We start from the raw sequence: 13,923 nt of genomic DNA on the forward strand, positions 1-13,923 counted from the left end.
AATACAAGTACAGTATTACCGTATATTGTTATTAAACATTTGCATGTTGAATATGAATTAGTTCCTATTGTAATGCTATTAGAGCAGGGAAAGCAACAATTATGTGAAGTAGCTCTTTGCTTAAGGTAAGAATGTATTAAAACACCAGTTTCCATATGCTGCACACTGATGTCATTTGAAAAACAATGTTTCTAGCAATCCTAACCAGCACAAGTGAAAATATTAAAGCAGATTGTAAAGCCTAATTAGAATAAACAGCTGCCAAGGATGGCACGGTAGGTTAATTCTGTTGGTCCTATCAGAAGAAAGCTTTATTGTAGTACAGCAAAGTAAGCTGCATCTGGACATACGTTTAGATTTACAACCTGAAAAATAGAAAAATAAGAAAAATAATATACTGCGTTTTCTTTTCTAGTTCTATAAACTACAATGACTAGTTTTAAAACAGATTATTATTAGCATTATTAAACTTGATTCTGCATTTTGAAGATAAACTACCAATCTCTAGGTATAAAAGGAACTACAAACATGAGAAGTAAATAAACAATTTCCAGCTAATTTGTCAACTCTCCATCTTGAACTATGGCAACAGAAATCTTCCAAAATATATTCATTCTTGCTAAGAACTTAATCGGCAAAAGCAATTATGGTCTGTCTGTTTTGCTCTCTGGCCTGGTTCACACATCACACTAAGCCAAACAATAACCTAGGGTATATGCATGGAGAGGAAATCACTGCCACTTTGCTACTGCTTGGTTGTTTTGCTGCTGCACTGTGCTAAGCTAAGCCATGGCTTGGCTTAGTGTGTCACATGAACTTGGGCTTGTGATTTAGCTCTTTGACATAAACCATAAGTCAGAAACGAAGAACAAACCTTCATTTCAGCTTGTTTAGTCTCTAGAGAGCTAAACCACAACCCTTGTTCACACAACACACCAGGCCAAGCCATGGCTTAGCTAAGCACAGTGCAGCAGCAAAATGACTGGAGAAGAGCAAAGCAGCCACTTTCCTCCTTAGGAGCCTAAGTGCTCATGCATTTTCACTAAGCTGTGGTTTGGATTAACATGATGTGCGAACCAGGTTGATCCCACTGTCTCTCTCTCTCTCTCTCTCTCTCTCTCTCTCTCTCACACACACACACACACACACACACACACCAAGCAATAGACTATTCGAGTTCATAGTATAGTCTAAAAATGACTTAGTAGTCTAAATTACAAGCAGCCTAAAAATTACTTTGCAATGCAGAAATATAGCTGAGTTCATAAGCATTTTAAATGTTGATATGATTTAAAAGCTTATGAGCTATGAAAGAGAAGCTCTTTAATTAAAGAGAATTGAACATCACTACCTTAAAGTTAAATAAAAATAACCCATTTTAACTATGGGATAAGGCTTGCTAATTAAATACAAAGCAGTTTTTGCATTTTCATATAAATCTATGCAGGTGCTTGGATAAAAACAGAGTTATGAAGAGGAATTTTGTTAGCCTTTATGTTTTGACAGGAATGATTTTGCAGCCTACAGCAACTGCATTGTCAGAATTTGTGAATTGGGAGGGCATTAAAGAGAATAGCTCATCTACTGCATTTACTTCTCTTAGGCATGCTTGCAGTTGTGGGAGGACAACCATGTTTGAGCCAATTCTACATCTGTTACGACTCACATTTAAAAATGCAACTACATACAGTACACCAAATTTGAAACAAATAACTTTCCCACATTCATAATTTTCTGTTTGAGCCACTGAATGTAATTTTTGAAAAGTTATATCAGTTTTAAAAGCAGTTTGCTCTGCAGCATGGTGTCAGAAGTGCGTGCAGGAGCCAGGCCCTGTGACCAGTAGGGCTTCGCAGGACTGGGGCCTTCCTACGTTTGTTCTGGAGAGGCAAGGCACGGCTGCACAGGTGAGGCCGCTTGGTAACTCACTGCACCTGGTGGCAAGAGCCAGGTAGGGATATAAGGTCAGCATTTCCCTTCAGCTCTTGGCCACAGCAACACATTTCCTTGCTTCTCGACCCTCGGACCCTTGACTTTGTGACTCCCTGCTTCCTGACCCTCGGACCCCTGGCTTCTGGACTCCTGTTCCTGCTCCCACCCTGCCATCTTGCCCCTGGTCCCAACGTCCTCAGCCTGGACTTCGATCGCCCGTAGATGGACAGTGGCATATGGGGCTTCATATCTGAAAACTTCAAATTTACAGCTATCTTGAATAAACAGATTTGTTTTGTAGTTGTTTGATTAATCTTGCCTGGCAATGATCTATCACAAGAGTCTTGAAGTTCCAGAACTGTGCAGCAAAACCTTTCCCAATGGTCAGCCAGTCTCTTCCTGTATTTCCTGGTGGCATCTGAGAAAGCATTGGTGGTGGAGGTACTGCTTTAAAAAAAATCAGTCTGGCTGGGGTGGTACCACCCAGGAGCTCTCAGTGACTTCCACTGCTCTTGGGCATTCCTAGCCATCTTCACTGGAGAACACAGGGGCAGGTTTGAATGCTTGTGTCCACCTACCTCCTCTGATCTCCAGTTCATGAATATTATCACTGGTGGTTAACTGCACCAGAAGGCAGTATAGCTAACCATGATGTCTACATACATACTTTCGTTATTCGGTTTGCAGGGAAGTAGTTAACTGTGCCATCTACTATTAGAAGCAAGTCTTATCTTGGGTAGATACCCAATACAGATGATGCTGTTATTCTGTTCAATGCAAATTTTTCATAATACTATTCTGTAAAAGGAAGTCTTCAGAAAAACAACAGGCTTTTTCATTTTTCCGGATTCTTTGTGCAGTTGTGTAATATACTTTTAAGTGAGATAACAGAAAATAACATTCTGTTATTGCAGAACTAATGTCAGTAGAGCCATGCACCTCAAGACCAGCATGAGTATGTTTATCCATCGTGTATGTTGTGATAATGTGGGCTGCATCCTTTTCAGTCTCCAGTATGATTTTCTCAAGTTCAACCAATTCAAATTAGAAACAAAGTACAGAAGCAATAATAGCAACTTTTCAAAGTAATAACGAAATAAAACACAAGAAAAGTAAAAATAGTAAAATTTAATACATGTGCTATATTTTTAAGTTACTGGAATAAAAATGACCACAAGATGTAGGAAATAAAGAATAATGCTACTAGTTGGAGACTGACAATTGAAAACGTCTTTATCAGAAGTTAAAGAGGCTAACGTCAGACATGTATACAGCAAAGGCCTGTAGAATCTTGAATCTTAATACAGAGACCTAATGCTTGTATAGTATATCTTAGTGTTTCCTTAGCTCATTATGCATCTCCTAGGGATTTTTGCTGAGAATTCTAACAAGAACAGTTGCTTCTAGGCATTCACTAGATTTTTCCAATTGGAATTTTACTATTTAAAAAGTCCACAAATTCTGAACATTATGAGGGTATTCTAATATTTTTACACCGTGTTCACAAGCATCCAAAACCTCCAGCCTTTAACATATACAAAAATTAGCACACGAATGCTCAGCATTTCAAATAAAAATGTTCCATATGTTCTGCCTGTGAACTGGGTTACCAAGGGAAAGATTTGAAACCTTAACATAGCATTATAACGAGTAGCAGCATAAATTGGTCACAGTAATACTGCTCTCACTTACAGCCAACCTGAAGTATTTGCACCAGCACATGTGCTTGTGAAGCTGTTGTAAGGTAGTGCTAGCATTGCAAGATGACAAAACTGTGAAACAACTGCTGCTGTACCTGATCCTTACACATTTATAGACTGGCCCAGTTTGCACATAATACCAAGCCAAAACATGGCTTAGTGCAAACAAACAAACATTTGCTTTCTGGAGCATATATATTATGCCACAGCACTCCTCAAATCTTGCTGCTGCTTAACCTATGCCTTTGACCATGGTTTGACTTAATGTTATGCCTGAACCATAGTTTATCTGCTGCAGACAAACCTCAAGAGGTAAATCAAGGACAAGACAAACCATGAGTTTGGGTTTGGATGTAACACAAAGCCAATTTATGGCTGAACCCTTTTAGCTGCAAACACTGAGGGAGGATTGCTGCAGCGCAATCTTCACTTCAGGAACCTGAATGTTTGCTCTTTTGCACTAAGTCATGGTTTGGCTTAGTGTTAAATGCAAACCAGGTCAATGTTACATCTAGTATTTGATTAGACTGTTAGCCATTACATAGAGTACACATGGCTTAGGATAATCACTTATGGTGGTATCCAACTATTTCATACTCAGAGCAGACCCACTGAAATCAATGGACTTGTTAGTAATGACTAATAAATTGAAAGGCAGGTTCATGCCAAGACATATTTTGCTAACAGACACTCTTATTCTGGCCTTGTAATTAGGTGGGCTGTACTCTAATTAGGTTCTAAATTGAAAACACAACAGACATGTAACATAGCCTGTTAAGTACTGTATATAGTATTCTTTTCTTAGACAAAGACATTACAACATGATGAAAAGTTAAATAAATAAATGCCAGTTAAAAACACATTTATAATTTTCTCTGTGCAATTTCGTACCCATATGAAAAATATCACTGATCTCTGCACATCTGCATGAGTCACCCCTCAAAACTCTGCCAAAATAATACTGACAACAAAAATTAAAGGGGAAAAAAAAGGATTTGCTAATGAATTCAGTGCTTCAAGGCTATTAAAAACAATATTTAAACTTTTAGTTTTTCTTGCAGAACAGTGACCCAACACGTAAAAGCCAATTATGAAAATGTTTATAATAAACTATTAGATTTTCAATTGCTGAATGACCCTTAGCGGAAATGGAATGTGTGAACTATACTTTTCAACATACAGTCTGAAGGCAAGTTGAGAGAATGCCAATAGCTTCTCACTGTGCCATTTTCAATGGCAAAGAAATATTACAGCTTTAAAATAAGCTGCACAATACTCATTATCTTAACCCTTTCACATGAAAGTGTGTAAAAGCAAATCAGCAAATAAATTCTAAAAGTGATTTATAGGTTATATTTTCCCTATTACACGTTGGGCGTAGAGCTTTCATCCACATTTCCGTTCTCTGTTTTGAACTTCTTTCCAGAAGAGTTGTAGCAAGTGATGTAAATGTTTGGATGCAATGTATTAGCCGATTGAATTTCTGCATACTAATAATGGTTTGTTCCTTGTTGCTTTTTTACAGTGCTTGTAGCAAGAGACGGATCAGATGTCTATTCCTTTAACGAGGGATGCCTCCAATGTGATGTTGAACTCCTGCAAAGTCTGCAACACACGAATCAAGGAATTCACTAGGGTATGATCCTTTATGAGCGCTGTATCCTCATACATCTGAGCTGTGATGGGGCAGTCTGCTAGCAAGGCAATCCAATGGTGCAAGAGGTGATCTCTGTAAGGGAATGTTTTGAAATTTCAAACAAGTTATAAAATCTTTTTAATTCTTTAAAAAAGAAACTTATCACATTTCCTGGTATTTTAGTATCACAATTCTTCTTAATACCACTACCAGTTAGTATTGACAATACTAGGTTTAACTGGTGTGAGTTTATAAAAACTGAACTCTAGGTCAATCTTCTGGCTCAGTATCATTTCTTATTTGCTTCATATCTGAAATAACTTGGAAAAACATGGCCACTCGCTCTATCCAAAATGACTGGCACTTGATGCCAAAGCTATACCTAGCTGTGGTAGTACAGAAGGACTGGCAACTACAGGGGCATCTAATGCAATACAGTTAGGGCAGGCCTATCTGCTATTCTTATTCAATAGCAATCCCATTATTATAGGTTACTACTAAACGGCCAGTATGCAAATTAGAAGCCTCCATACTGACTGAATTGTTAGTTGCATAGAACACCAGTCTTACCCTGCCATGTCTCCTTTCTGCTGATTTCTAGGCTCCATAATGACCTTTACAGAAGCCACATCAGGCAACATCAGTTCTGCTGTGTTGCCAGCACAGCAGAACTGGCATACATTTTGTTGCACTGGCATTCTAGATCAGCCTGAGGCCGTGTCTTGGCTATACCTTTGCTGCTGCAGGAATCCACAGCACTAGGCTGCCCTATGTCAGTGACAATTAGAGAGCTAGAAAGGATTTTAAAAACAATCCTGTAGCCAAATTCTCCCAAGAAAGCGTCATCTCATTCACCAATCAACTTACACAATTCAGACCACAATGCACCACAGACAGGCTCAGGGGAGCTTCCAAAAGGTGTTTACAAGGCAAATTGCTTTAAAACGGCCCAAGCCACATACTGGAAACCATTAGGGGCACTGCTAGTTTGATTGGGAAATGCTCAGTTGTACAAAATTTGCAGCCATGAAGCAATCTTGTGGAAAATTTAACTGGGTGCATCTCCATGCCTTGATCCTTGTTGTGATGACCCTGATTTTCCCAATGAGGAGGGATGCAGAAATCAAGGCCTATGCATGTGAAAGGCGCTTTCTGATTTCAAAGGGCTACAACTAAGGTATAGAAAATGCCACACCATTCTCCATAAATTTCTTATAACTGTGCCCTGAAACCAAAGAGCTTATTTGCTGCCTCTGTGGTTCCAGGAAAGACTGTTTCACAAAAAATTCTGATTTGTCAATTTTTGTTTTGTAGCTGGTGTTTATTGTACATCTGAGCCAGTGTGGTATAACAGATAGAGTGTTGGACTATGACCTGGATGACCAGGGTTCAAATTCCTACTCAGTTATTAAGTTCACTGGGTGACCTTGGGGCAGTCACTGTGTCTCAGCCTAATCTACCTCATAGGTAAGTAGTGAGGATAAAATGAGGAGTTGGAGAACCATGTGCACCATCTTGAGCTCCTTGGATGAAACTGTAGTATATATAAATGTAATAAATAAATAAATCTAGCCTCCTTTAATATAAAATAGTTCATCTCCCTCTTCAGATTAATTCTTCTACTATTTGGAATAATACTTTCATATCCCCTCTCAGCCTTGTTTTTTTTTTTTTTTTTTTTGTAAACTACGTGCATCAAGCACTTTTAATCTCCTGTCAAGATAAATCCCAGTGATCATGTTCTAATTTCAGATTTCCAAAGTGGCAGAATAAGTGTAAGGATATGTAATTTGGTCAAAGGACTCAAAATCTGGACATCAAAACAGTAATAAAAGAAAACTGATCAGTGTGAAAGCAATTCTGTCACATTAGACCAGGCAATTATATACAAATGAAAATATGCTTATGGAAATACAATACCTGGCTCCAAGGCACACCAACATCTGAAACTTGCCATCTTTCCCAATGTTTCTAGGAGTGTTGTTGATGGCTGTGACAAAGCGACAAAAACTCCTGGCCCTTTTCTGCCAGTTTTCCTCTGGGACCAATTCATTTTGCTCTAGAGCCTCATAATATCCTTGTGCTTTTTCTGGAGACAGAGTCATATAGCATAATGATCAGATCAGTAGAAAAACTCAAAACCTTCCTCACATATTGGTGGCAGTATAATTATTTATACAATTAATAAAATATTTGAAGATGGCTATAATTTCACTTCTATTTTCCAGTCTAAACATACCCACTCCTTCAACCTTTTCCCATAAGAAGGTTTTCTGTACTTACCTAGAAAGTCCCAAATGAAGACATTTTTGAAGAGCCTGGGGGATTTAAATCCATGCTGAAACACCTGCTCAAGAGCTGAGACAAGCCCACCTTCACCACACAGCAAAAGTGTTAAACTGCCTCTCTGCCAATGGGATATAAAATAAATATTAGTTTTGAGATGTTTACCCATGGTATATTATGAATATATCTGTCAAATTACTGTGGCTTTTAAAAACAGACTACCAATAGTCTGCACTGACTGAGTTTATCAGTTAGTGGCACCCATTAGAAAAACGCTCAATAATAAGATTTCAACGACAATCAGATCTCACAGCAGCTACCATTTACTCACTTTATGAAATTACAAGTCAGCATTATTACTGATGAAATACCTTTCCACCCTGATTATGTTCACACACACACACACACACACACACACCTTTGTTCACTGCTGCTCAACATGGATAAGAAGCTCTCTCTGTGCAGAGCAACAGAAAACAAAGCACCCGTCCTTGGACCTTCACTTCTGTTTGATGAAGAGCTGGAGAAAATGAGGTGCCTTGATCAGGAAAGGACACTGTTATTTATAAAATGAGTACTACAGTATAAGTATAACACAAGACTGCTGTTCCACTTTGTGGCCTTTGGCATGTGAAATTCAAATTTTGTCCCCTAGTGCTTTTACTTATACATGAAACCACCGGGGAAGGTCAACCAGAGGTTTAGGTTGAGATGCCATCTATTTGCTGATGACATTTCATTTTTTCCCATTATTAAAAACCCAGGGAGGCAATGGAAATAATAAATTAGTGTCTGGCATCAGTTCTGAAGTGAATTGAACCTTAATCCAAACAAAGTAGAGGTACTGTTGTTCAGGAGTTTTGAAGATATGGAAGAAGTTGCCTCAAACATCATTATTGGAACATGTAATTCTAATGTTGTTTAACTTCACTGGCTACTTATTTGTTTGCTCGGTTTGAAGTACTGGTCTTAGCCTTTAAAACCCCAAATGGACTTGGCCCAGATTACTGCAAGGACCATCTGCCTCACAGGCCCTGTTCTCTGTGTCATCAACATCTCAGATGTAAGTAAGCACACGAGACGGGGCCTTCTGGATGGTGGTGTCATGGCTCTGGAATGCCCTCCAGTTGGAGATTCATTAGCTCTCCTTTTTACTGGTCTTTAGTTAGAAACTGGAAATATATTTGACAGCCTTTTAATATGTAATTTCTGTTACTGCTTTTATATGAAACAGGTCTTAATTTGTAATGCTACCGGTTGTGTGTGTGTGTGTGTGTGTGTGTATACACACACACACACACACACACACATATATATATATATATATATATATATATATATTGTGTGTGTGTGTGTGTATACACAATATATACAATACATACAATATATATATATATTTGTAATCTAGACTAGGAGCATAAATATAAGGTACAAATGTTAAACAAAACCCAATCTACTGGATATCACAAGACAGCATATCTAGTACTACAAATCAGAACAAATAGAGAAGCGGTTGTCCCAAAAAGTACCAAATGGGATACTATGATCTTTGTGATCAAAGCACAGCTGACAAATTCAAACAATTGGCATACTGTTTTATCAGACTTAATTCTAAGGCTTGGTTCTGATATAATACTGGATCCAGGGTTAAGCGACTGACTGCAGACTACAGGAGTGCATTCTATTCTCACATGCAAATTTTCCTGCCCCCTTTCACCTGGGTCCAAAGTTATTTATGACCTTTGTTAATCCTGGTTAAGACAAACACAATTTTGGATTACAAATTTACTGAAGAACTCTGATTAAAACTGACATCAAGAAGAAATGTAGCTGCAAGAGTCTGTATTTGGCTATACATAATTCCCTTCAACTCGTCAGCTGCATGTGCACATCTGTGACACACTGTTCTGCTGAACCAACATTCTTGTCAATTGTAGCTATGGTCTTTCATAAACTAACTAGCGAACACATAAATATAAACAGAGAAATATTATCAAGCTCAATGACAATGCTCACCTCTTTCTCTGGCTTGTGGAAGTGTTTGACAATTCCATTTACTGCTTCACCAATAGATTCTTGTATTTGACCTGTGTTTAACTCTGTGCAAGAAGGAAAACATGTATTTGTTTAAGCAATTATTTGTTTTTCACTTGGCCAGGGACTTTAGAAAGGAACTAGATCCAGGCTTCTGCTTTTTACATTCTAAAATAGGACAGATTTATCAAACTTTGTGCATTTATCTTTGGTAATATAGGGTTTTGGAAGTAATGAGCAAAACCCACCAAGCAACCACATAGGGAACAGCTACAGCTACTTTATTGGGTAAATAATGTTTGAAGGTGAAGGGGGAAACATTACACGAGGTTGAAATCTTGATAAATTAAATGAGAAGGCCTCCAACAGCAAGCAATGGTTACAACAGTAGTTTGTAGATTAAAATCAACTAAAGTGTTCTCATCCTTTCCTTCTCCCTTTCCCCCATCACCAGGAATGAGACTGACTCACATATTGTCAAACAAGCTGCAGCAAGACAAAAGAATATTTAAGTAGCCTAATGAAGATTTAAAACCAGAGTACTTCACTGTTTTTGAGATGGTGGAAGCAAGACATGCAACAAAATGTTGCAGAGTGGAGACCTGTTCAAAATTCCAACCAGTCAGCCATTCCCTTTTTTCAGGATAATCTGTTTCATCCCCACCTCACACAAGGCGGTCACTCAACATTTCATTCTCACTGAGCTATTTTTGGGTTTGTCCCCCATGGGATTCCCCCCCCCATAGACTTTTTGTACTTCCACAAACTGTGGGGCTCCCCCAAGTCTACTAATATGTGTATGGATGATGTTTTGGCTACATAAATAACTACACTCAGAGTTTGCTATTACTATATGTAAGATTACTAGTAAAAGGTTTTTTCAATCTAACCAGCTTACTTGGTTTGTTGTTTGGTGATATTGTAACGAATCTTCTAATCATACTTGGGGACTGCTGCAAAGGTGGAGTTCTGCACTGCCTTTCATCTACCTCAGAATGGGATGTCAGCAATTCTCCGACCAGGATCCTCTCTAAACTGCCATCATCCATCCCTTTTCCAAGCCACCTCCCACATGGAAACCTAAAGACATGAAATAAGAAAAAAGACACATGATGCAGCTCTTAATCCCAGATTTTAGCAAGAGGCTATACATTAAGTGATTCAGTAAAATGGCTTTTATTTCATGCTGGGCATACTCCATTTACTAAAATTTCTCATCCCTGCAAGACTGGTCCAGCACAAGAATTGAACAGTATTAATCAGAGGAGGAGTTATGTAACTGACTAATCCACAGGGGCCACATACATGTGCTGTTGGAAACAGAAATCTGAATCTTCTGGACCATAAGCAAACAAATATTTTGGACAGCTAACAGATTGATTGGATTTATTGACCAAATTGGATCTGAACCAAAGGAACACAAACCAATGACTTTCCCACTTCTACGAGGCCCTGGCAGCCTCTTGAAAAACCTCTCACAAGAGTCAGAGGACCCTGAAAAATGGGGCAAACTGTGGTGCGGGGGGGCTGAGAGGAAAGGAAGGGTTTGTTGGCATTTAGGTGGAGTCACCATTTGTAAGCAGGAACTCCCACTGACAGATGGTGCCTCCACCCAATTTTCAGCATTCCCTTCCAGCTCCCCTGTGCCACACCCCATGAGCCTCAGAAGAGGCATTTCAAGGGAACCTGGGGGCTGCTGAGTCTTGGAGAGGTGGGAGAGTCATCTTCCACCAACCCCCTTTGGCTAATATTTCTCTGGATGCAACCAAGTGTAATTAATAATGTTCATTAGATATGAAACTTCTTTGAGACAGGGCTTTTTTTCAGAACTCACCAGAACTAAGTTCTGGCAGTTCTCAGGTGGGTGCCAGGGGAGAACAGGGGAGGCATTTATGCTGAGTTCTGGCACCTTTTTCTAGAATAATAATAATAATAATAATAGTAGTAGTAGTAGTAGTAGTAGTAGTAAATAATACAGTGATACCTCGGGTTAAGAACTTAATTCATTCTGGAGGTCTGTTCTTAACCCGAAACTGTTCTTAACCTGAAGCACCACTTTAGCTAATGGGGCCTCCTGCTGCTGCCGTGCCGCCGGAGCACAATTTCTGTTCTCATCCTGAAGCAAAGTTCTTAACCCGAGGTACTATTTCTGGGTTAGTGGAGTCTGTAACCTGAAGCGTCTGAAACCCAAGGTACCACTGTAATTTATTATTTATACCCCGCCCATCTGGCTGAGTTTCACCAGCCACTCTGGGTGGCTCCCAATTGTGTGTTAAAAACAATACAGCATTAAATATTAAAAACTTCCCTAAACAGGGCTGCCTTCAGATGTCTTTTAAAAATAGGATAGCTGCTTATTTCCTTGACATCTGATGGGAGGGCGTTCCACAGGGCGGACACCACTACCAAGAAGGCCCTCTGTCTGTTTCCCTGTAACCTCACTTTCTGCAATGAGGGAACCGCCAGAAGGCCCTCGGCACTGGATCTCAGTGTCCAGGCTGAATGATAGGGGTGGAGACGCTCCTTCAGGTATACAGGACTGAGGTCGTTTAGGGCTTTAAAGGTCAGCACCAACACTTTGAATTGTGCTCGGAAACGTACTGGGAGCCAATGCAGATCTCTCAGGACCAGTGTTATATGGTCCCTGCGGCCACTCCCAGTCACCAGTGTAGCTGCTGCATTCTGGATTAATTGCAGTTTCTGGGTCACCTTCAAAAGTAGCCCCACGCAGAGCGCATTGCAGTAGTCCAAGTGGGGGATAACTAGAGCATGCACCGCTCTGGTGAGACAGTCTGTGGGCAGGTAGGGTCTCAACCTGCGTACCAAATGGAGCTGGTAGACAGCCGCCTGGGACACAGAATTAACCTGCGCCTCCATGGACAGCTGTGAGTCCAAAATGACTCCCAGGCTGTGCACCTGGTCCTTCAGGGGCACAGTTCCCCCATTCAGGACCAGGGAGTCCCTCACACCCGCCCTTCCCCGTCCCCCCAAAACAGTACTTCTGTCTTGTCACGATTCAACCTCAATCTGTTAGCCGCCATCCATCCTCCAACCGCCTCCAGGCACTCACACAAAACTGCATATGTGTGTGTGTGTGTGTGTGTGTGTTTTCATAGCTTTGCTAGTGTATACAAATAAATATGTATTGTACATTGACAGTATATAAATTTGTGTGTTTAAATGGACAAGAAAGCACTCTAAATCATACAAGCCAATAGATAATTCAGCTTAATTCCAATTTCAGTGAACATAAGCTTATCATAGTGGATATAAACAAGAAGAGGCATCAAATCATACTCTGTAAAACAGTGTATATTTTTTATATACAGATGAGCTTTATGAGAAACAAGTCTTGTGCGATATTAGAATATGTATCAGTAACTGATTTGGTCCCAAAGGGCAAGAAAAGGAATACCTATCAGACCAGTTGGCCCTCTTAAGTATTTTGAGCAGCATCTGGCTGATTTTACAAAGGAAGTTGATGCAGTTATGATACAACATTTTCAATACATCCTTTCAGGCAATCCATAAAAAATCTGAAATGCTGCTTACTTGTAAGTGTGACCCGTTACTTCATTTCTCACCATGACATATTCCACAAGCCACTTTGCATACAGTCCAGAATTATCATGTCCTATTTGTACTGTGGTAAGCTTTCCCAGGTTCTGACACTGAAAATTAAAAAAGGGGTGGGGGGAAATCTGCTGAATCAAAACAGACAACATCACAATGACTATAGTCTAATGAACAGAGCAATAATATCCAAACTTAGCAATGACTAAACACAATGCCACATTTTAGAGAAAAAAGCAAGTTTACAAACCAAATGGTAAGGGAACTTTTAAAATAACACAATGGAAAGTCTATAGAGATAGTTTTACACGTCCCTCTCCAGCTAACATATTTTAATCATAATTTTCTATAGGTTTGCTGGGCTCTCATAGAAGGATTCCAAAAAGGAAGATACATGCAATTTGTATTATACAGGTGCACATATATTTTAGGTTGTGAACTGCCCTGTGATCTTCAGATGAAGGGCGATATGCATATTTAATTAATAATAATAGTAAAATAATAGAAAAAGTCCCCAGCAATCTTCTGATTTTTGACATCTTTTTAATTTTATCTTTAGGTAAGGCCATACCTCAAATGTCATCTCCAGTGTATTCCTTGGAATGTGTAGGACTCCTGTTTCACCCAGTTCTCCTGAAATGCAGATCCATGGGTTGGCTGTGAACATTGAGCCACCAAGTTTTTTGCTAGGAATGATCAATATATGGTATGGAATCACTGTAAAACAAAAACAAAAAACCAATTTGGCTGAAACAAGTTGTC

The 13,923-nt window shown here is 39.4% G+C and overlaps 1 protein-coding gene across 7 annotated transcripts in view; it reads right to left on the reverse strand.

The window, feature by feature from the left end:
• Positions 1-3,045: 3,045 nt before the first annotated feature.
• Positions 3,046-13,923, reverse strand: part of DENND5A (DENN domain containing 5A) — a 61,939-nt gene continuing 51,061 nt past the window's right edge. For all 7 annotated transcript variants that reach the window (XM_083597703.1, XM_083597705.1, XM_083597704.1 and 4 more), the window contains 7 exons: positions 13,733-13,878; positions 13,141-13,259; positions 10,487-10,668; positions 9,571-9,653; positions 7,552-7,675; positions 7,189-7,357; positions 3,046-5,361 (listed from right to left, as the gene is read on the reverse strand). In XM_083597703.1, the coding sequence (XP_083453829.1) occupies positions 5,178-5,361; positions 7,189-7,357; positions 7,552-7,675; positions 9,571-9,653; positions 10,487-10,668; positions 13,141-13,259; positions 13,733-13,878 (1,007 nt within the window). In that variant the 3' untranslated portion in view covers positions 3,046-5,177. The remainder of the gene's footprint in view (positions 5,362-7,188; positions 7,358-7,551; positions 7,676-9,570; positions 9,654-10,486; positions 10,669-13,140; positions 13,260-13,732; positions 13,879-13,923) is intronic.

This window comes from Podarcis filfolensis, assembly GCF_964270895.1.
Source record: "Podarcis filfolensis genome assembly, chromosome: 1".
Taxonomy (NCBI): domain Eukaryota; kingdom Metazoa; phylum Chordata; class Lepidosauria; order Squamata; family Lacertidae; genus Podarcis; species Podarcis filfolensis.